A 23,191-nucleotide genomic window follows, 5' to 3' on the forward strand; every position below is an offset into this window, starting at 1 on the left:
GAGCTGGTCCTGCCCAATCTGAACCCTTGCACAGAGTGGATGGAGATAAAGTCCCTGTAGTACACATGAATGGCATTTTAGGAAAGACTGTTTGGATTAATCACACCTCAGGCAAAGACAAACGCATCTGTGGGATTGTCTTTGCTCAAGAACTTGGTTACACTTGGTGGGTGATGCAGAAAGATGGGGAAACCCATTGTGTACTGCAGGGAAACCTAATTTTAAGTGAGAACTGTGTAAAAGTTTTCATTATGCAAATGGCAATAGAATAAGGGGTGGATAATGTGTTGGGTTGATGTGGCCAGAAATGTGTATTCTATCACCATCTGTTGAAGCTGGGTGGGGCAGTGACCCTTATCTCCATGGCACATACCATCTATTAATGGGCCATCTTTAAGACAAGATGGGGCAATCCTCTTTATCTTTTCCACAACCCATCCTCCCTCCAGGAGGATATCATCTGCTGCTGGTCCATTAAGTCCCACTTTATGACTGATAAAATTACATCATCCCATTGGGAGATGCTCCAGCCAGGGGGAGGAGCCAAGCCTTTCCTACCTGGATAAAAACTGAGATTTTGGTCAGCAAGTTATCCTTCTTTCCACTGGATTCCAGAGGAACACCAGACCTTTCCACATAATCTCTGGACCTTCAGAGGAAAACTGCACCTTCTACAGGAGCACTGCTCCAACTGAACCACATCTGCCACTGCAGGAGGATGCAGCCACCATTGAATGGGACTGCTACCAACACCCTGACTGACGGGGTATTAGGTTGTATTCTGACTCTGTCAGGGTTGGGATTGCTTTTCGTAATACTGTATTTCTATTTTAATTTTCCTAGTAAAGAATTCTTATTCCTAATTCCCCTATCTTTGCCTGAAAGCCCCTTAATTTCAAAATTAAAATAATAATAATTTGGAGGGAGGGGGGTTTACATTCACCATTTCAAAGAGGAACTTCTGCCTTTTTTGGCAGACATCTGTCCTTCAAACCAGGACAAAGGAGGATTTGGGATGGAAAAATGAGATTTTGGAATGGAAAAGGAGATTTGGGGAAGGAAAAAGGGATTTAGGGTGAGAACTGAGGATTTGAGGTCAGGATTTCAGTGAGAAAAGGGGATTTGGGGTTGAAAAAGGAAATTTTGGGGTGGGAAAAGGAGATTTTGGGGCGTGAAAAGGAGAATTTGAGGTGGGAAAAGAATTTGGGGTCTAAAAAGGACATCTGGGGTACAGAAAGGATTGTGGGGTTGGAAAAAGGAGGATTTGGGGTAAAAGAAGGATTTGGGATAAAAAATGGAGGATTTGGGATAAAAAAAGGAGGATTTGGGCCACACTGAATTTACCTGGGAGAGTGGTGGCCGGTGGTAGGTTTAGGGAGGGGTCAGGACTATTTTTGGAGCACTTTTCTAGGATTTTGGGGTATTTCTATGAAATTTGGGGGCGGTTCTGTGGGATATGGGGGCAGTTTTGGAGGATTTTTTGGTGTTTTGGGCTGGTTTTGAGCAATTCTGGGATATTTGGGGGCAGCTTTAAGGGATTTTGAGGTGGTTTGGAGGCATTTTAGGGTGGTTTGGAGGGATTTTGGGGTGTTTCTAGTTGATTTTGGGGCAGCTTGAAGGGATTTGGGGTGTTTTGAGGCAGTTTTGGGATTATGAGGGGTTGTTTTCAGCCATTTCTCTGGGATTCTGGGATGTTTTGGGGCAGTTCTGGGATATTCAGGAGAGGTTTTTGAGGCATTTCTCTGGGATTTTGGGGTATTCCAGGCGGGTTTTTTTTGGGTTTGGGGGTGTTTGGGAAGGTTTTGGGGTCACTCTTTGGTGAAGGAGATTTTTGTGGCATTGCTCTGGGTGATCTTGGAGCCCTGCAGGGCCTCGTGGGCGGTGCCCGCCTGCACCTCGGTGTCCAACTCCACCAAGGCGATGTCGTGGCGCCGGGCACCAGGCACACCTCCTTGAACCCCAGGAACCTGGCACGGGGGAATAGGGCCACAGATAGCCCAAAAACCAGGAATAGTACCCCAAAAATTCAGGAATGGTACCCTAAAAAGTTTGGGAATAGTACCAAAAAATCAGGGAATGGTCCTGAAAAAAATCTAGGAATGGTACCCCAAAAACCTGGGAGTGGTACCCCAGAAATTCGGGAATTGTACCACAAAAAACTCAGGAATGGTACCCCAAAACATGTGGGAATGATACCCCCAAAAACCTGGGAATAGTACCCCAAAAAACAGGGGAATGGTCCCCAAAAATTCCGAGAATGGTACCACAAAAATTTGGGAATTGTACCCCCAAAAGTTCAGGAGTCTTCCCTCAAAAATTCAGAAATCTCCCCCAAAATTCAGAAATGTTCCCTAAAAAACCCCAGGAATGTTCCCTCAAAAGCCTAGGAACAGTCCCCAGAAAACCTAACAATGGTCTCCAAAAACCCAAAATTGTTTCCCCAAAAATTCTGCAAATGTTCCCTCAAAAATTCAGAAAAATTCCCCAGAAATTCAGAAATAGTCCCCCAAAAAACCCAGGAATATTGCCCCCAAAAATTCAGGAACGTTCCTCCAGAAAACCTGGGAATGGCCCCCAGAAAACCTAGGAATGGTAGCCCAAACACCAGGGAATGTTCCCCCCAGAATCTGGGAATGGTTCCCAAAAAACCTGGGAATGGTCCCCAAAACCTGGGAATGTTTCCTCCAAAATTTGGGAATGTTCCCTCAAAAATTCAGAAATGTTCTGCAAAAAATCCAGGAATTGTCCCCAAAAAACCCAGGAATGGTCCCGCAAAGAAACCTGGGAATGTTTCCCAAACACTTGGGAGTGATCTCCCAAAAACCCAAGAATGTTCCCCCAAACCCAGGAATGTTCCCTCCAAAAAACCTGGAAGTGTTCCTCAAACACTCGAGAGTGATCCCCCAAAAACCTGGGAATGGTCCCCAAAAAAACGAGGAATATTCCCTCAAAAAATGCAGAATGTTCCCCCCAAACCCAGGAATGTTCCTCCAAAAAAAAAAGGGAATATTCCTCCAAAAATTCAGGAATGTTCCCTCAATAAATGCAGGAATGTTCCCCCAAACTGAGGAATGTTCCTCCAAAAAAAATGGGAATGTTCCTCCAAAAATTCGGGAATGCTCCCCCAAAACCTGTAAATGGTCCCCAAAAATCCGGGAATGTTCTCCCAGTCTCCAGGGAAAGTTCCTAAAAAAGCCCGGGAATGTTCCCCTAAACCTGGGAATGTTCCTTCAAACACCCAAGAAAGGTCTCCCAAAAACCTGGAAATGTTCCAGTCAAAATTCAGAAATGTTCCCCAAACACCCTGGAATGCTCCTCCAAATAATCTGAGAATGTTCCCCCAAAATCCGGGAATGGTCCCCCAAAAATTTCATGAATGTTCCCTCAAAAATTCAGAAATGTTTCCCCAAAAATTCAGAAATGTTCCCCAAAAATTCAGAAACGTTCCCCCAAAACCCCAGGAATGGTCTCCCAAAAAATTCAAGAATGTTCCTCCATAAAACCTGGGAATGGTCCCTCAAAAATTCAGAAATGTTCCCCGAAAATCCAGAAATTCCTGCCCCCACCCCAAATCCAGAAACATTCCTCCAAAAATCCAGAAACCACCCGAAAAATCCTGAAATTCTCCCCCCAAAAAATCCCGGTATTTCCCCCCAAAATTCCACCCCTTCCCTCTGTGATCTCCCTCAGTTCCCCCTGGAATTCCTGATTCCTTGGAGAGCAGGATGTGGTTTGGAGGGTTCTCTGACAGCTGCGGGGAATGGGGAGAAAAACCAAAATCAGACAAATACAGCTCAAAACCAGACAAAATCAGCAAAAATCAGCTCAAAAAACAGCCCAAAATCAGCCTCAAAATTCTACCCAAAATCAGCCCAAAGTTACCCCAAAGCACAGAGAGAACCCCAAATTACCCCAAAACACCCAAAATTACCCCAAAAACACCCCAAATTACCCCAGAGAACAGAGAACCCCAAATTACCCTCAAAACATCCCAGATTATCCCAAAAACACCCCAAAGTTACCCCAGAGATCAGAGAGAATCCCAAATTATCCCAAAACACCCAAAATTACCCCAAAAAACACCCCAAAGTTATCCCAGAGCACAGATAAGAGTCCCAAATTACTCCAAAAACACCCCAAATTATCCCACAGGCAGAGACAACCCCAAATTACCCCAGAGTACAGAGAGAACCCCAAATTATCCCAAAACCACCCCAAATTATTCCAAAGGAACAGAGAACCCCAAATTATCCCCAAACACCCCAAATTACCCCAAAAAACACCTCAAAGTATCCCAAAGGCACAGACAGAACCCCAAATTACCCAATCCCAAATCCCATAAATGATCCCATAACTGACCCCAAATCCCAGAATTGATCTGAAATCCCATAAATGACCCCATAACTGATCCCAAATTCCAGAACTGATCTCAAATCCCATAAATGATCCCATAACTGATCCCAAATTCCAAAATTGATCTGAAATCCCATAAATGACCCCATAACTGATCCCAAATTCCAGAATCGATTTCAAATCCCATAAATGATCCCATAACTGATCCCAAATCCCAGAACTGACTCCAAATCCCATAAATGACCCCATAACTGATCCCAAATCCCAGAATTGATCTGAAATCCCATAAATGACCCCATAACTGATCCCAAATTCCAGAACTGACTCCAAATCCCATAAATGATCCCATAACTGATCCCAAATCCCAGAACTGACTCCAAATCCCATAAATGATCCCATAACTGATCCCAAATCCCAGAATTGATCTGAAATCCCATAAATGATCCCATAACTGATCCCAAATTCCAGAACTGATCCCAAATCCCATAAATGATCCCATAAATGACCCCAAATTCCAGAACTGATTCCAAATCCCATAGCTGACCCCATAAATCCCCCAAAACTCACAGGCACAGGGGATTTCCAGGAGGCATTTTGGGGTTTTGAAGGGATTTTGGGGGGAATTTGGGGGATTTCCAGCAGGGATTTTGGGGTTTCTGAGGGATTTCTGGGGAATCTGGGGCATTTCTAGAAGGCAATTTTGGGGTTTTCTGAGATATTTTGGGGTTTCTGAGGGATTTGGGGAGGTTCCAGATGGATTTAGAGGGGATTTGGGGGATTTCTGGGGGATTCAGGGAGTTTCAAGAGGAATTTGAGACATTTTGGGATTTCTGGGGGATTTCCAGCAGGGATTTGGGGATTTCTAAGGGATTTTTGTGGGGGATTTTGGGGTTTCTGAGGGATTTGAAGTTTTCTGAGAGATTTTTAAGGGATTTCCAGGAGGCATTTTGGGATTTCTTAGCGATTTGGGGTTTCTGAGGGATTTCCAAGAAGCATTTTGGGGTTTCTGAGGGATTTTTGGGGGATTTCCAGGTGGCATTTTGGGAGTTTCTGAGGGATTTTGGGAAGTCCTAGTAAGGATCTGGGAATTAATGAAGGATTTTCAGGGAATTCAGCGAGATTTTGGGAAGGATTTGGGAGTTTCTGAGGAATTTTGAGGGAATTCATGGGGTGGAAACCTTTGGGAATTCCTGGTTGGAGTTCAGACTTTTTCCCAGAATTTCAGGGGTTTTTTTCCCAAAAACAAAATTTTCCCCCAAATTTCTGTCTCACCATGAATTTATTGTAGAAGGGGTAGCTTTGCATTTGTTGTTTTTTTTTGGTTTTTTTTTTTTTTTTTTCCCAGGAATTCAGAATTTTCCCCAGAATTTCCAGGACTTTTCTACAAAATTTTAGATTTTTTCCCCAAATTCTGGTACTGTCCCCCAAATTTTTTGTCTCACCATGGGTTTGTTGTAGAAGGGGAAGCTTTGAGGTTGTTCTCAGTTTGATTTGAGAGTGATCCCAGGGGATTTTGTTTTTTTTTCTCAAGAATTCAGGGGTTTTTCCCAAAATTTGAGGTTTTTTTCCCCATAATCTTGGTATTTTTCCCCAGATTCTGCCTCATCATGGGCTTGTCATAAAAGGGAAAACCTTGGAGATGTTTCTGGCTGGATCTAGGGGGTATTCAAGGATGCATTTTAAGGTTTTTTCCCAGGAATTTGGGATTTTACCCAAAATTTCAGGGTTTTTTCCCCACGTTTGGGTTTTTTTTCCCCAAATCCCAGTATTTTGCCCCAGATTCTTTCTCACTAGGGGTTTGTTGTAGAAGAGGAAGCTTTGAGATGTTCCTGGTTGGATCTGGGGGATATTTGAGGCTGTATTTTGGGAATTTTTTCCCAGGAATTCAGTTTTTCCCCAAACCCTGGTATTTTGCCCCAGATTCTGTCTCACCATGGGACAGCACGGTGACATTGGGGACAGGTGACAATGGGGACACAGAGGGACTTGTTCAGCTCTGGGGGGTCAGGGGTCCCAGACACACCTCAGACGACTCAGTTCCTCTCATACCCGCCTCAAACCTCCCCAATTCCCACTCAAAAACCACTCAACGCCCTAAAATCCACCCCGGCCCAAACTCAGATACCCCATTTCCCCCCCAAATCCTCCTCAAACTCACATCAGACCCCCCAGATTCCCCTCAGATTCCCCTCAAAATCCCCCATTTCCCCCCAGCCCCACCTCAGCTCCCTCCCCAGCCTCCTCAAACTCACCTTAGACCCCTCAATTCCCCCCAGATTCCCCTCAATTCCCCCCAATTCCCCTCAGATTCCCCTCAATTCCCCCCAATTCCCCTCAATTCCCCTCAAATTCCCCCCATTCCCCCCAATTCCCCTCAGACCCCTCAATTCCCCTCAATCCCCCTCAATTCCCCTCAGATTTCCCCCAGATTCCCCTCAGATTCCCCTCAATTCCCCTCAGATTCCCCCCAATTCCCCTCAGATTCTCCTCAATTCTCCTTAATTCCCCCCAATTCCCCTCAGACCCCTCAATTCCCCTCAGATTCCCCCCAATTCCCCTCAATTCCCCTCAGATTCCCCTCAATTCCCCTCAATTCCCCCCAATTCCCCTCAGATTCCCCTCAATTCCTCTCAATTCCCCTCAATTCCCCTCAATTCCCCTCAGATTCCCCTCAATTCCCCTCAGATTCCCCCCAATTCCCCTCAATTCCCCTCAATTCCTCTTAGATTCCCCCCAATTCCCCTCAGATTCCCCTCAATTCCCCCCAATTCCCCTCAGATTCCCCCCAATTCCCCTCAATTCCCCTCAATTCCCCCCAGATTCCCCTCAATTCCCCTCAATTCCCCTCAGATTCCCCCCAATTCTCCTCAGATTCCCCCCAATTCCCCTCAGATTCCCCTCAAAATCCCCCATTTCCCCCCGGCCCCACCTCAGCTCCCTCCCCAGCCTCCTCAAACTCAACTTAGACCCCTCAATTCCCCCCAATTCCCCTCAATTCCCCCCAATTCCCCTCAGATTCCCCTCAATTCCCCCAATTCCCCTCAGATTCCCCTCAATTCCCCCCAATTCCCCTCAATTCCCCCCAATTCCCCTCAGATTCCCCTCAATTCCCCTCAATCCCCCTCAGATTCCCCTCAATTCCCCCCAATTCCCCTCAATTCCCCTCAATTCCCCTCAGATTCCCCTCAATTCCCCTCAGATTCCCCTCAGATTCCCCCCCAATTCCCCTCAATTCCCCCCAATTCCCCTCAGATTCCCCTCAATTCCCCTCAGATTCCCCTCAATTCCCCTCAGATTCCCCTCAGATTCCCCCCAATTCCCCCCTCCCAGCCACTCTCCCCTCACGCTCTCCCGCCTCCGCCGCAAGCGCGAGCCCCTCCCAGCCAATAGCGGCGCGCCGCTTCCCGAGCCAACCAATCAGAGCGCGTCTCCCCTCAGCAACGCCCGCCTCCCCCGCGTCGCTCCAGCCACTCAGGGGCCAGGCGGAAGTGGGGTCTTGGGATGGATCTGCGGATTTTGGGGAGGGGTCTGGGGGGATCCTTAGGGGGTTTGGGAAGGGCCTGGGGGTGTCTGCGGATCCTAAGAAGGGTCTTGGAGGGTGTTTTGGGAGGGTTCAGGAGGAGGTCATGGGGGGCTATGGGGAGAGGTCTTGGGGGGGATCTGGATGGGATCCTGGGAGGCTCTGGCACGGTCTGGGGGTCCTAAAAGGGGTCGGGAGGGTCCTGGATGGGATCGAGGGCGGTTGGGAGGGGTCTTGGGGGAGTCTGGGGGTCCTGAGAGGAGTCGTGGGGGGGCTCTGGGGAGGGGTCTTGGGGGTCCTAGGCTGGGTTTTGGAAGGGGGCTGGGGGGTCCTTGGAAGGTTTTGGGAGGAGTCTGGAGGGGCTTTGGGGAGGAGTCTTGGAGTCCTGGGTGGGATTGTGGGGGTCTTGGGGAGGAGTCTTGGGTGGGGGGTCCTGGGAGGGTCCATGGAGGGTCTGAGGAGGGGTCGTGGTGAAGCGTGGAAAAACTCTCTATAACCCACAAAAATCAGTTATAAGAGTGGGTATTGTTATGAATGGATTTTCAATTTGTCCAATTAATCAAACAAGATTAAATTTAGCACCAATTTATTAATAGCAGCAATTGTATATAAATGAATACAATAAAAAAATACTAAATACATAGATTTGAGTATATATAAATTTAGCAGTAAGTAATTTAGTTACATTTGTAATAAAGCATAAGCAAAACCCACCAGGGTTACACTGACCGGGGGTAGGGGTAGGGCTCTTCCTCCTGTACCAAATCAGTCAAGCTAAAAATCTCATTTATATACTGCTTATTAATGCATATTAATATAGAATGGTCTGGAAAGCTCCTCCTAGATCCTGCTTCTATAATCTACAAAGATTATAGATTATATTATTATTATATTATTATTATAGATTATATTATTCCACCTGCTTTGTTTAACCATTTTTAACCACTTTGGAGAGGTTCCTTCTCTTCCAGTCCCAAGGAAATCTCTGTCTCCTGTTCACAAACAGGGCTGGTGGGAGATGTGGTGGTCAGAGGCAGTTTGGAGTACAGTGACCACGAAATTATTGACTTTTAGAAAATTTTGTGAAAGGAGGAGAGGCATCAACAAAACTTCTACACTGGACTTAGAGAGAAGACTTTGGCCGATTCAGGATGCAAATTTGGGGACGTTATTAATGTGATTTGTGCTAATTAAATTGTAACTATATTAGCAAATGTGTTGCTTTAAACCAATAGAAAAATTGTAACAAAGCATAAAGGATAAAGGAAATGGTTAAAGCAGATGGAATCATCCTCCAGATGTTGGGAGTGAAGGTAGTAAGGGTGTAGTGTAAGAACAGAATCTAGAAATAAACTTTCAACCTGTAATTGAGCCAAATTGGGATGATTCCATTTGGACAAGACTTGTTATAGTAACATAGGCTTAATTATATAATTCTAAGCTTATTGAGCCTGCACTTCCTGCAAGGTCAAACAGCGACACTGAGGAAGACCCAGAGCCTTCATGGGAAACAAGAGCCCAAAAGGAGGAGAGACCCCCGAGCACTGGTGGAGCACGTGCAACACAACACAGTGACGTAGATTTTAGGAATAGAAACGAGGAGGAGCTTTCCAGAACATTCTGTATTAATATGTATTAGTAAACAGTATATAAGTGGGATTTTATATGTTGTGACAGGAAGGGCCCTACCTGTACCCCTGGTTGGTTTTGCTTATGCTTTACTCGAACCAAACTTCAATTATACTAAAATACTCTCTGCCAAATTCTGTATTTACTTAAATATATATAGCTAATATACTTTGATTGTATTCATTTATATACAATTACTGCTATTATTAATAAATTGCTGCTAAATTTAATTTTGTTGTTTGATTAATTGAGCAATCGAAGACTCCATTCCTAACAACTCTTGGGGACCATTAAAATACAGAAAGATTCCAGGAGCTCTTTGTCTTCCTTCAATTGTCTTCAAGTCTCCAGGGCTTGTGCAGATGCTTGGAGACAGTTTGGAGTTTCCTTAAGTGAAGATTTGAAAGTGCATCTCATGACTTTATTTTACTCAAGTGAATGTTTTTCTATTTTTAAGTTCAGAAGGAAAGGGCTAGAAGCATTTCCCAAGTGACCTTGATGCAGAATGATTCCTTAGGAGGTCTGGGCACGTTGAAGAAAGAGCCCCTTGCAGGCTGACCCAGTTTGGACAACCTGCTCCTCACCCCCATCACAACCATGGCATGATATCTCCCACCTGGTGCTGACAGCCCAAAATATAAAAAACCTCATTAATTTCTCTTCATAATAAAAATGTTATTTAATTTTACAATTATATTTTCCTTATTTGTAATATTACTATTCTATCATTTTATGACCTACTTTTTATATTTGTAATAAAAAGCTATACATTATTAGCAACCAAAAAAATTATTGGTCATTGCTTTTAAGTAACACAATTCCCTTCATTCATTGGTTATTTATTTCTCCCCCTTCAAGATAATTCATATCATTATAGCCATTTCTTAATCTTTTTTATCATCTGTTTTTCACACAGGGTCAGGTGGGCACTTCGGGGTCCAGGGAGACATTTCTGGGGCACATTCGGGGCAGTTTTGGGTCTGGGGGAAGAATTTCGAGGGACAGGAGGAGACTTGGGGGCATTGAGTGGGCACTAAGAGAGAACTTGGGGATCCTGAGGGAATGTCTGGGCTTCGAAGCGGCACTTGGGGGTCCAGGGATGCGCTTGGAGCTCAGGGAGGGGAATCTGGGGCCCTTCGGGGTGGGGGGGAACTGGGGGGGCTCCAACGGGGCTCTCTGGGGCGCGGGGCATGATGGGAGTTGTAGGCGCAGGTATAACACAATTTAAATTGGCCGTGGAGTATCATGGGAGTTCTCGGCACAGCAGTGGTGTCTCTCGGTATGGCGCGGGGCATGATGGGAGATGAAGTCATGGCTGGAATAGCCCTCTATGGCACCGCAAGGCATGATGGGAGCTGTAGTCCCGGATGTGATTCTGACAGAGCTTTTGCGGGGTCTGGGAGGGCACTTGGGGGACACTTTTGCCTCTGAACGGCAACTTCAGGTCCTCAGGGAGCAATGTATACATTTTGGGAGCACTTGGGGGGAGCTTGGGGAGCTCTAACCAGGCTCTTTAGGGCATGGGGCACAGCAGGAGTTTTAGGCACGGGACTGTGTTATGAGGTGCTCTGAGCTCGCGGGGGATGGCAGGAGATGAATTCCCAGAAGTGCCTGTAACGGGCATCTGCAGGCTTGGGAGCATTCAGGGGATTCAGGGACGTTTTTGGGATGTACCGGAATGGCCGCTGAGGGGGCACTTAAGGATCCTTGGAGTTTCTGGAGGACATCTATTGGACATATGTGGGGAATACCGGGGTTCTGTGGAGCGCGGGGCATGACGGGTATTGTAGTCCCGGCTCCCGAGAGGCTCCATTGGCCGCGGGGCATGACGGGAGTTACAGACACAAAGGAAAGATGGCGCCGGCTCCGGGTGCCCCGCCCGAAACACCGATCCCCGGCCTGAACCTCCTGAGGGGTACCTCGGGCTGGCACACGCCTGAGGAGTGTGTCTGTTTGCAGTTGGGAAGATTAGGAGTTTTGGGTTCCTTAAGAAAAAAAAAACAAAACAAAAAAAAAAAAACGGAAAACCCCACTTTTCGTGGCAGACCCATTCTCCAAGCGAAGCAGGTCCCAGGTGAGTGAGGGCAGACAGGATGGGGTTGGGGAATGTGGAGCAAGGCTGTCCACACTGGGTCAGACCTCAAGGCACAGCTTGTCTGAGCAGCCAGACCTCCTGAGGAGAGACCCTGGATCAGTATCAATCATAGAATACTGCAATCATGTCTGCTCTAATGAGAACACTATTAAAATACAGCATTTAAAATGGAAATTTGTATTTCTCAGAAGCTTTTTGAAATATTTCTCCATGACTATCATAGGAAAACTTCCTAATGAAGTGCAACAGACCAGGGGGAAATCAAGGCAGAGTCATGGTTTGTTAGGAAACCTCTCAAGAACTCCAAGTCAGAATCAATCAAATAAAAGTTTCCTAAAGTTTTAATGGGTCCCACTGAGGAACAGGAGTGAGAAAGTGTCCCCAGGTTCCAGTTAGAGCAAAAAATTGGAGGCAGAGGTTGCAGGTGGGGACAAAGAGAAGCCAAGTCTTGGTGCCCTGGGGCACAGCAGGGTCTGTGCCACCAAGGGCTCCAAGGAGACACCTTGTCCTGAGCCACTGGGGCCTCCTGGCACAGCCCCAGCAAGGCTGGCCACTGTCACCCCTTGTCCTGCCCTCAGCATCTCCCCACATCCCAGTGGCCTCAGGGATCTGCTGTGACCAGTCCCTGGGGAGCCTTGGTCAGGAATGGCCCTGGGGGCTCCTTCATGCTCCCAGGGACTGCAGGTTTTTCAGAGGACTTCGGGTTTTGCTTTTGCCTTGGAGTCTCTGAGAACTTTGTGCAATCATTGCCTCCAATTACCTGCTTTAATTAGTCTCTTGAGAGCTTTTCTCAGTAACAACACTCACTGGGGCTCATTAATACTTCAAGGTACTTCAGCTTTTTAAGGTACTTTTCTTTTTCCTTTCTTCTCTGAAAGGTTTTTGGGCAATCATGGCCTCCAGTTCTCTCCTCCAAGGAGTCCATCAGGAGCCTGTGTTGGGGATGGACCTTAGTGGGACCCATTAATGTCTTGAGACACTTTGGGTTTTTCTTCTGACTTGGACTCCTGGAAAGGTTTGTGCAATCTTCTCTCAGGCCCTGATCATCAAGGGCTCAGCACCAAATCCACCACAGGGCTCATTTGGAAAAAGCAAACCATGACAAACATGGCAAACCATGGCTCTGCCTTGATTTCCCTCTGGTTGAGAACATATCCAGGAATTTGTTAGATTCAGTATTTTGGCTGCTTTTATCTTTACATTTTCATCACAATTTTCATGACTAATCCCTGGTTATACTTTAGAGATGTTTCCAGCAAACAAAAATTCTGCCTGATTATCCAGATACAATTTACAGACTTCAGCATTAATGTAGTGACATGGTTTTCATTCTTTTTCCTCAATCTCATTTTGGTTAGGAACAATAATTCCTGTTGTCCACAGAGCTGACACCTGTTTCATTCCAGAATAATGTCCCCAAGGTCCTTTTCTGTTCAGCTGTACCACGCTGTCTGTGGGTGAGAAGGCTTGGTGGGTCCTTTCCCCTCTGGCTGGAGAGGTGCCTGGTCCCAGTCCCTGAGGGCACCCAGGCTCCTGATGGAATTTGTGTGGAAGTGCCTCAGTGTCACAGCAGCCTTCACTTGGAGCCCCGTGGATCAGAGCATTTTCCAAAGAGCTGTTGGGGCAAACAGGGAGATTTGGTCCTACAGGTTCTGTAAAACAACATCCCATAACATCCACTTGTTCTGGCACGGAACACTTGGGTGCAGGGACATATTCCCATCCTTCTCACCCAGGTTTCAGCTTTCAAAGAGTGCTGTCTTTCCCCAGAGCTGTTCCTTCAGCTGCCCTGGGAGGGCATTTGGCCTCTGCACCCACACTGGCTCCATTTTTAGGACTGGTGCATCCAAACCCTTTATCTCCATGAACAGCAGAGATTTGAGGTGGATGTCCTTTTTCTACATTTGTTTTAAAAGCTGAAAAATCAGTAATTGTGCTACCCTTCCACAACTGAATATGAGCTTGAATAATCCTATTGTTCACAAATGTTTAACAGAATTACTTTAATTTCTCGGTGATAATCTGCACCAATTGCTCCTCCCAAAACATGAACACTTCAAGGCCAAGCTCGAGTGAGCATTTATCAAACCAAAAATGTCCTGGAGGAATCTGAATTCCTGTTCCAGTATTGATAACTCTCATTTGCTTCTTATTCAACCTAATTAATGAATTCCAATGCCTAAAGGTCCAGCCCTGCAGCCTCTGGAGGGGCCCTGTCAGGGGCCATCACACCCAGAAAAATTTCCCAGGCAGTCACAATGTTACTGTCCATGGCTGTATTTGCACATTGGGTGCAGCCATGCACATCCAGGGGATTTCCATTCCCCCGGTGGGGCAGTTGTTAAGGGTATGGAGCACATCTGTGAGATGGGTTTTCATTGTGACACATTCCAATCTCATTTTTTTTTCAACTGCTCTTTTAACAATCCCTTAATCTGTTCAATCAATGCTGCAGCTTGTGGCTGGTCTGGTGTATGAAAAACCCAGCAGTCTTACTTACTTTATTTTTCATAGGAACAGAGAAAGCATTCCACATGCTAGTGTCAGCAAACCCTACATAAACTGCCAATTTCATCCTTTTCTCCTTCATTTGTTGTATACAGTCTCACAGAGTTCACCAGTGATATTTGTGTCCTGGCCAGTCATTTTCTGTAGGGTATTTAATGTTACATCCCTGAGCAGCAAAAGCTAAAAAATTAGTTTTTGGAGCATTATTTTACAATGTCATTATATATGTGAAAGTATTTATATAAAAGTTTTAATATATATATGTGTGTTCAATTATTTATTATTTTTTTGCTCTTTCCTTTGCACAAATGAATCCAAGCTCAAGATTAAAAACCTTTTCTGTTGCTCCATGTGGGAGTATTTTGACACCAATCGTTCTCTTTGTTGGCACTATTTCTGGGATGCTATTAAAAAAATTCATCCTCATCTTCCCAGAAACACAACTGCTTTTCATTTTTCCAGATGAAATTTTTGCATGCATTTTAATATATCCAGTGGTTCAGCTTCTTTCAGCTGACTTCCCCATTGCTCTCACGATGCTCCGACCTAGGCGCACTCCAGAGCCAGCAAATGCTAGGGGTGGTTTTCCCTCTACCAGGGAATATAGGACAGGACTGATTTCTCACATTCACAGCAACATTTTTTGGTGATCTAGCCAGGCCACACCCACTTTGTTTTACCAGTGGGTAGGATCAGCTGCAGAGACACAGACACCAAGATCAGGAGCCATTGTCATTTACTGTAGCTCATTCTGGTTTCATTCTCCTCTTGGGTCACTCCCAAAGACTGGCCAGGGCTCAAGGAGGAACCAGGAGAGCTGACTTTGATCATACAACCCCAAACAAGGTCAGATATTGGATTTCATGGCCTTGTGTATCTTCTAAATAGGGAAAGGTCAATACATGCTTTATTAATGAGCGCATACACCTATCACTAATGGCCATGCATATTTTGCTGAGTGTATACAAAGATAACCTTTGGTTGGGAGGTTCATCCAGAGGTCACCTTTGGCTCAGGGCCTGTTGTCCAGGCCTTGGCACTTCAGGGACATAGTTTAATGCTGGGCTTGGCAGTGCTGGGTGAACGGCTGGACTCAATGTGCTCAGAAGTCTTTTCCAACAGAAAGGATTCTATAATTTCAGGATTCCATCTGCTGGATTCAGCTAGGTCCATGCTGGCAGCATTACTTTGGTCAAAGCTCCCTCTTGCTCAGCTCTTGTGGCCTCAGGCTTCAGCTCCTTCAGCTCCTTTAGCTCCCGGTGCTCAGCTGCTCATGCTGAACGAGATGACTCGGAGAGAAGAATTCAGTTCATCCAATTCCTTCTGGGACACTAAGAGCGGAGGCTGTGAAAACAGGAGCATTGTTTGGTGTGGCCTCCTCTCTGCCCTTCACACCTTCCAGCACTTTGAACCAGCCAAGAGCTTTTTCCTAGAGTTCCATGAAGCAGCTGTTCCTGCTTCCAGCTCTGGCTCTTCCCAGTCTCTGACCTTGACTGGTTTTGTCCCTCTTGCTGTGCCCTCTGTTTCCCCTGTGCTCAGTAGCTGCTGCCCAGGGCTGTGGAACTGGCACAGATCAAGGGCTCCAGCCCCTCCTTTCTCTGCCCTTGGAGCTGCCTGGGCACAGCAGCCTTTTCCATCTGGAAGCTCTACATGGACAGGGAGTCCCCACCTCTGTTCCCTGCACAGCTCCAGGAGCCCAGGGCTGCCATCTCAAGTCCCTGCTGGCACTGGGGGCTCCCAGGTGCCCCAGGCTGCTGTGACACCACTGCACATGGGAGGGAAGAGTGGCAGGGGCTGTGCTGAAAGTCACATCCATGGGCTGCTGCTGCTGCTGCTGCTGTGGGGGTCAGAGTCAGGGATCAGATCCAGGCACTGCTGCTGCTCCCTCGGGATCAGCCACAGTTTGGGTGTTGCTGTCAGTGCCAGCAGAAGCGGTGGCTGGAGCAGTGGGTGCTGACAGTGCCCCAAGCCCCAGGGCCAGAGGGGTCCCTGGGCGGGGGCTGGGAGGGAGCTGCCCCTTGTTCTCCCTCTGCCCCACACAGAGCTGGGCTGGGCACAAGTGGGGCAGCACAGCAAACAGGGAGCCTGCGAGTCTCTTCCAGCCCTGTCTGCTCAGAGTTTGGGCCTTGGAGCTGCAGGTGGGCAAAGGCAGCTGGTCCTGGTCCCTCTGTGTGTCCCCATGTTCAGCAGTGCTGCTCCATCAGTGCCTAGCAATGGGGAAAAGCCTCAGCCCTGCAGGGCCAGGAGCTGCCGGGCTCTGCCTGAGCATCTCAGCCAGCGGGAAGGAGCTGCTCCACACAGGAACCAGGAGAAAAGGACACTCCTTTTTTATGACATGTTTTCTGTTTTAAGGAAAAGAAAAAATCCTCTATAAAATGTGAAAGAGAAAAACAAAAACCAAGTGTGCAGTGAAAAATCTTCTGTAACTTTGAATTAAGAAGTAACTGATCTTTTGAAAGACGAAACTCATTTGTTTAGTTTGTAAATGAGCTGATGGCATTGATGCACCTTACTGGCCTTAATAACCTTTTTAAAAAAACTTTTGGTGGTTGTTTCCAATATTGCTATTTAAAATTGTGGTGAAACTGGTGTGAAGCAAGAAGAAATTCCTTTGTGCCCTGCCAGCTCCTAGCAGGACTGGCAATCTAAACTCTGTCACAGCTCAAATCTTTTAGACAACCCTTCCTTCTCACCCTGTGAATGAGCTGCACATTCCCTTTGAAGCTGTCAGGGGTTTATTAAAGAAATTCTCACTTATGGCTTTTTGCTTGGTTTGGAAGTGCAGAAGGGCAATTCTCCATCCATCAGCTCCAGACTGCACTGCCTTAGGAACATGGCTCACTTGACAGGTTTTGTCAATTGGTGGCATTTCTAGAAGAAGAAGAAAGTGCAATTGCACAATTCCAGCCAAGAAGGAATGAAGAGTGGGACAGAGAAACATCCTGTGGAGATCCAGGCATTCAGCTGGGACTGTGGAGAGTTTGGGTTCTTGCCAACTGGCTGTGTGTCCCTAACTGCAATGTCTTGGCCTGCAGGAGCGTCTCACTCACCTGCAAAAGCAGAGAGCTCAGGCGGTGTGCTTGGAAAGGGCTCATCTGATGCAAAGCTGTCAGAGCAATGTGAGGGCAGAGCGCTGTGCCCAGGGCTGAGCCCAGCAGAGCCCTGGCAGAGCCCAGAGCAGACTCAGCATCCACAGAGCTTGGCTGCAAGGAGAGAAACCAGAACCCACCTGTAAGCTGAAGGCTCCTGTCCCCCTTGTCCCAGCTCCCACGGTACCCAGGCCATGCTGGCCGTGCCCAGAGTGGTGCCCAAAGCTGCCCATCATTGCTGCCCATCATTGCTGCCTTGGGCAGCAGAGCTGGAGAGCAGCACATGTGCCCAGCCTGCAGCCAGCCATGGCACATCCAGCTCCTCAGCAGCTGCCCAGAGCCAAAAAGCACCTTGGCAGCCCACTGAAGGATTCATGGCATCTGCCCCAGCAAAGGGGGAACCTTTGGTGCCCGGCCAAGCTGTGCCATGGCCAGATCTGGGAGCATCCCTCTGGCTGTGGACTCACCCACAACTGGTTGTGGACCTTGTCTGTGAAGAAGGTTCTATAATCAAAGTCCATCATCTTCAGCTGGCCAGGTTGAGGAAGAGATTGTCATCACTGAGATTGTCCTTGGTGTTTCCAGCAGCAGTCCCACCTGGTACAGCTTCTCCAGGGGCTCCTTCTCCTTCCCTGGGGGCCAGACCAGGCTGTCAGTGTTCTGCCCAGGGCCCAGCCATCAATGAACCAGACAAGCAAACCCAGGGGGATGGTGGCCACCAGTGCTTGCCACACAAGGTCTCCAGCTCAGCTCCAGCTCAAGAGCTGTGTGTTCCCTTCTGATGATCCCTGCTCCAAGCTATGGGCAGAACAAAACCAATCTAGTTTGCTTTGCCACTGATTGACAAGAGATGTCTGCAGCTGTTATATGTCAGGCCCCTGGACCCAACTGTACACAAGGATCTCTCCCATCTTTTAGGGTAGATGAACACCCTGCAGCTAAGGATCCCAGAAAAGGTATTCTAAGGATGCAGAACTGGTCCAGCTGACCATGGCATGTTGAGAGTTGCTTCTCATCTGCCCCTGAAATCTTGGAGTTCCGTGCTTTCCTTCCTGTGGGAAAGAACTGTCTTTCTCCTCCATATGCCCAATGGCCGAAATTGGGATACCTCCAAATTTGATTATATCCTTGGATTGTTCCCATATGAAACCTGCCAGGACAGACAGCTCTGTCTAGCCATGGTCTCATAGGGATGACATTGCATCTGCCTTTAAAGCACTGGGGGACTGTGCTTTTCTCGCATGGATAAAAACATCATTCATGTCCAGGAATACATGGCCAAATGAGAATCTGCCTCTAAAATTCCTTGTATCCAAGAATAGCTCCAAGAAAAAAGCTGCCAGGACTGTCAAGATTCCTGTGGCTTCCTGAGAGCCAGGTCTCACCTGCCTTTGAAACATTGGGGCACTATACTTTCCTTCCTATGGAAGAGAGCTGTCCTTCTTTTCCAGATGCCCAGGGACAAAACTGGGATTTGGCCTCCCAAATTCCATCTATCCAAGGATTGCTCCCAGACAAATGCTGCCAAGACAAACAGGTCTGTCTGGCCTTGGTCTCCTTGGGGCTGCCTCTAATCAGCCTTTCAAACACTGGGGCTCTGCCCTTGCCTTCCTGTGGAGAATTGTGATTCCGGTCCAGGCACCTATGGCTGAATTGGAATTCCAGATACAAAACTCTACATAGATCCAAGGGTTGCTTTCACACAAAAGCTCTAATGACAGACACGTCTGATTTGCTTTTGCCTCCGATCTGTCTTCAAAACCTGGGGTTCTGTGGTTTCCTTCCTGTAGAGAAGAGCAGTCCTTCTTGTCCAGGAGCCAAAGGCATCAAGTCCTTGACCACTAGATAGGGACAAAGGAGCTTTGTGTTCAACAGAGTAGAGATTGAGGACAGCAGAGAAGAGCCAAGGAAGGGATTGAAGGTTGGTTTTAGGGATGGTGGATCCTTCTCACATAGTGGAAAACAACCAAAGAAAGAAAGAATTAATGCCAAGGGCATCTGGGATGGTCCAGAACGGACAGAAGGAGAAAGGAATTTCTCTCCCAGGGCAGGGCTGTGGTGCAACACATCCCCCAGAAAGAGTCTGGAGCAGCCCAAGGCTTTGTGTGGCCAGGCAGAGGCAGGCAGGACGCAGAGCTGTCAGCAAAGGAAGGGCCAGCGAGGTGGGGCAGCCGGGGGATGACGACAGCCTGCAGGGACAGAGGCGCAGGGCATGGACACCGTAGGACAGCCTGGGCTGCAGAGGGCACAGGGATGGGCAGCAGCTGAAAGGCCCTGCCAGAGCCAACTGCTGCAGCACTTGGGCCATGGCTGCTGGCCCTGGGCCTGAGGCCAGCAGGGGACAAGTGAGCCTTGCTGTGCTGGGGCCTCATTGCCTCCTTGTCCCTGCTCAGCAGCCTGGCAGGGGCCGCCCCATGGTCCTGCCCTTGGCATTGCACATCCCCAGAGCCCAGTGGCCCGGGAAGAGCCCTGAGCAATGAGGGAGGGACAGGATCTGCCTTGCCAGGGGCTGGGGCTCAGCCTTGGCCCTTTGCATTCCTTGAACACACCGAGGATTGCTCAGCATCAAAGACACCTTTCCCTTGTTTGTCCCCAACTGTCATCAATGCCTGCAGTGTTCTGCTCCAACTGGAACCTGGGGACAATTTTACAGTAATATCCCTCAGTGGAATCCATTAAAACTTTATGAAACTTTAGAATTTGAATCTGACTTCGAGTTCTTGAGAAGTTTTTGAACACACTCTCGGGGCCTGAGTCTGATGTTATCAGCACCAAAGCCCAGAGAGGGTCATTAAAATCCTTCTGCTGTGTCTGTGCTGTTGATCTGAGCTGGGCTCCTGGCACAGAGATCAATCCTGGCAACCAAGAAGGGCTTGAAAAAGGCATTTTTCCTTAGGAGCAGCGCTGTTCACAGCCAAGCAGGGCTGAGGGCTCTGCCTGCAGCCACCCTGGGCACAGCACAGATACACAGAGAGCTTCATTAAGTCAGGACTGGGAAGATGCTCAGAATTGGCTGGGACAGAATCGCTCCCAGCCCTTGGCATAGGAAGCCTCTGTCTGCAGGACAAGGCAGCTGCAACTCCTGGAGTGATCTAAAGCTGGAACATCCCAATGCCTACAGACTCTGTGAGTACATTCTCTGATTCTCTCTTGTGCAGAGCAACCAGGGGTGCCCAGGGCTGTCCTGCAGAGCAGGGTCCTGCATCCCAGGGCGCTGTGCTGGGGCAGGGACTCTGCTGCCTGCCAGGGACAGCTCTCAGCCAGCCCTGGGAGCAGCTCACAGCGTGGGGGACAAGGTCTGGGTGGAATGAGTCAGCTGGTAATGCTTAGAAGTGTTCTCCTTGTGTGGTGAGGATGCTGCATTGTTCATGGCTGTTCCCAGCATGACATTTAACTGCAGAACATTTCCAAGTAGATTACATAGGGAGCACAGCAAGGCAGAGACTGCATAAAAGGGAAAATCCTGATTTTATAATCTACTTCTCTAGGTTGTCTGGATGGGAAATTCCTCACTGATGTTCATCTGTCTGTTCAGGTTGAGAAAAATAAAAGCAAATTCTCTCAAGTCTGAATAAACCAGGCAAAGAAAGAAATCAGCACAGGGTCCCTTACAGGCAGCACCAGTGTCTCTTTTCCGACATCCTCAGGATTGCTCTGATGCTGCCATCAGAGCCTGTAGAGGCAGAGCTGGCCCTGGGCAGTGCCCTGGGCTGGGAGGGATCAGCAGGGCAAAGCTGAGCCCCCATGGCTGGGCTGGGCTCTGGCAGCACTGGCAGGGCCCAGCCCTGGGCACAGGGAAGCAGCAGCTGGCAGGGACAGCTCCAGACAGCAGAGCCCTGTGCAGGCAGTGGGGGGAAAGTGCCACAGAGCTGGGATGGGATATTTAAAGTCTCTCCAAACTGAACTGTTCCATGATTACTTTTCATACAGGTCCCCATACCAAGACACAGCAAATGTCCAACAGCAGCTCCATCAGCCACTTCCTGCTGGCACTGGCAGACACGTGGCAACTGCAGCTCCTGCACTTCTGCCTCTTCCTGGGCATCTCCCTGGCTGCCCTCCTGGGCAACGGCCTCATCATCAGCGCCGTAGCCTGCGGCCACCACCTGCACACCCCCATGTTCTTCTTCCTGCTCAACCTGGGCCTCACTGACCTGGGCTGCATCTGCACCACTGTGCCCAAAGCCATGCACAATTCCCTCTGGGGCACCAGGAACATCTCCTATGCAGAATGTGCTGCACAGGTTTTCTTTCTTCTTTTCTTCATTTCAGCAGAGTATTTCCTCCTGACCATCATGTGCTACGACCGCTACGTGTCCATCTGCAAACCCCTGCACTACGGGACCCTTCTGGGCAGCAGAGCTTGTGCCCACATGGCAGCAGCTGCCTGGGCCAGTGGCTTTCTCTATTCACTGCTGCACACGGCCAATACATTTTCCCTGCCCCTGTGACATGGCAATGCCCTGGGCCAGTTCTTCTGTGAAATCCCACACATCCTCAAGCTCTCCTGCTCAAACTCCAAACTCAGGGAACTTGGGCTCCTTGCTATTAGTATCTGTTTAGCACTTGGGTGTTTTTTGTTCATGGTTTTCACCTATGTGCAGATCTTCAGGGCTGTGCTGAGGATCCCGTCTGAGCAGGGACAGCACAAAGCCTTTTCCACCTGCCTCCCTCACCTGGCTGTGCTCTCTCTGCTAGTCAGCACCTCATTTTTTGCCTACGTGAAGCCCCCCTCTATCTCCAATCCATCCCTCGATCTGACACTGTCAGTTCTGTACTCGGTGGTGCCTCCAGCTCTGAACCCCCTCATCTACAGCCTGAGGAACCAGGAGATCAAGGCTGCAGTGTGGAGACTGATGACTGGATGCTTTCAGGAACATTAAACTGCTGCCCAGTTTCTGAAAACACATTTAGTAAGGGTGATTTTTGATGATACTTCTTCTTGGTTTGGTTGTGGGTTTTTTTCCCCTTTGTTTAAGTTTTATCATATTGTCCATTAAAAAAGCCTCTTTGTGTTCCATTCCTCATTTTGTATCTCCCTCTTCCCTGTGGCCACAGACTGTGTCAATGAACAGCTGCACTCGTAGTGCCCAGCAAAGTTTTCTCCGGAGTTGCCCCCTCTTGTTCCCTCCTCTGGAGCTGCAGCAGCAATGTCTGTGTGCAGAGCTGGGGCAGATCAGTGCTGGCACAGCAGCTGTGCCCAGCAGCAGCAGCACTTGGTGTTGCCAGTGCTGCTCCCGTGCCACTGCCCCACTGCCCTCCTGCCCCTCGTGTTGCTGCAGGGCCTGAGTGCTCTCGGGGCCGGGCACAGCCCTGGGGGTGGCAGTGCCGGGGCTGCAGCAGGGAAAGGCCATGGGCACTGCTGGGGCAGCGCTGACGCCTCAGGCCAGGGCCTGGGGGATCCAGGCTCCTTGGCCAGGCTCTCTCCACAACACTTGGCCAGGCCAATGCTGAGCAGAGAAAACCCCCATGAGCAGCCCAGGCTGGCCGTGGGCAGGCTGGGGGCAAACAGCATGGCTGGTGCTCTGCAAGGGCCCTGCAAGGGGGAGACCCTGGCAAGGAGCAGCAGAGCAGGGGCTGATCCATCCCCACTGCGCTGGACAGCCCAGGGCAGCGTCCCAGAGCGTCCTCATGCACCTGCCAACAACATCCCCCCTCTGCAGCCCTGGCCTCTCCCCCAGCTCACACAGGTGCCGCATCCTTGCAGGCACAGACACGGCAGCACTGGCTCAGGAGCCCCTGTTTGCACTGCACAGAGCAGGCGTCAGCACCCCCACGGTGCTGCTGTGGGGAGATGGAGCTGAGTGAGCAGAAATGCCATCAGCCCCTGGGGCCAGCAAGGGCTGGGGATGGGAGGGAAACCACTCAGGTTTGTCGTGGCCTCTGCAGTCAGCCAGAAAGTTTGTTCCCATGAGCTGTGAGTTTCCTGTCCCATGTATGACCCTACTGCACACAGCCAGGGCTGCCTGGCAACCGCCTCCAAGCTGCCCTGAGCAT

The 23,191-nt window shown here is 48.8% G+C and overlaps 1 protein-coding gene and 1 long non-coding RNA gene across 4 annotated transcripts; one reads left to right on the top strand and one right to left on the bottom strand.

Moving 5' to 3' along the window:
- Positions 1-243: 243 nt before the first annotated feature.
- On the bottom strand, positions 244-4,305 carry LOC130266554 (uncharacterized). The gene is made up of 2 exons (XR_008842915.1): positions 4,211-4,305; positions 244-2,724 (listed from the first exon to the last, which is right to left on the bottom strand). It is a non-coding gene; the product is annotated as an uncharacterized LOC130266554 (long non-coding RNA).
- Positions 4,306-11,237: 6,932 nt separating this feature from the next.
- On the top strand, positions 11,238-22,220 carry LOC130266553 (olfactory receptor 14I1-like). 3 transcript variants are annotated; one of them, XM_056515804.1, is made up of 3 exons: positions 11,238-11,576; positions 12,476-12,612; positions 21,125-22,217. In XM_056515804.1, exon 3 carries the CDS (start codon positions 21,148-21,150, stop codon positions 21,643-21,645), a length of 498 nt encoding a protein of 165 aa, XP_056371779.1. In that variant the 5' UTR covers positions 11,238-11,576; positions 12,476-12,612; positions 21,125-21,147; the 3' UTR covers positions 21,646-22,217. The 3 variants fall into 3 exon arrangements, with proteins under 3 accessions (XP_056371779.1, XP_056371778.1, XP_056371777.1); XM_056515803.1 differs by lacking the exon at positions 12,476-12,612 and adding an exon at positions 20,091-20,320; XM_056515802.1 differs by lacking the exon at positions 12,476-12,612 and having other exon boundaries at positions 21,125-22,220.
- The last annotated feature ends 971 nt before the right edge of the window (positions 22,221-23,191 follow it).

Source organism: Oenanthe melanoleuca, unplaced genomic scaffold, assembly GCF_029582105.1.
Source record: "Oenanthe melanoleuca isolate GR-GAL-2019-014 unplaced genomic scaffold, OMel1.0 S083, whole genome shotgun sequence".
NCBI lineage: Eukaryota > Metazoa > Chordata > Aves > Passeriformes > Muscicapidae > Oenanthe > Oenanthe melanoleuca.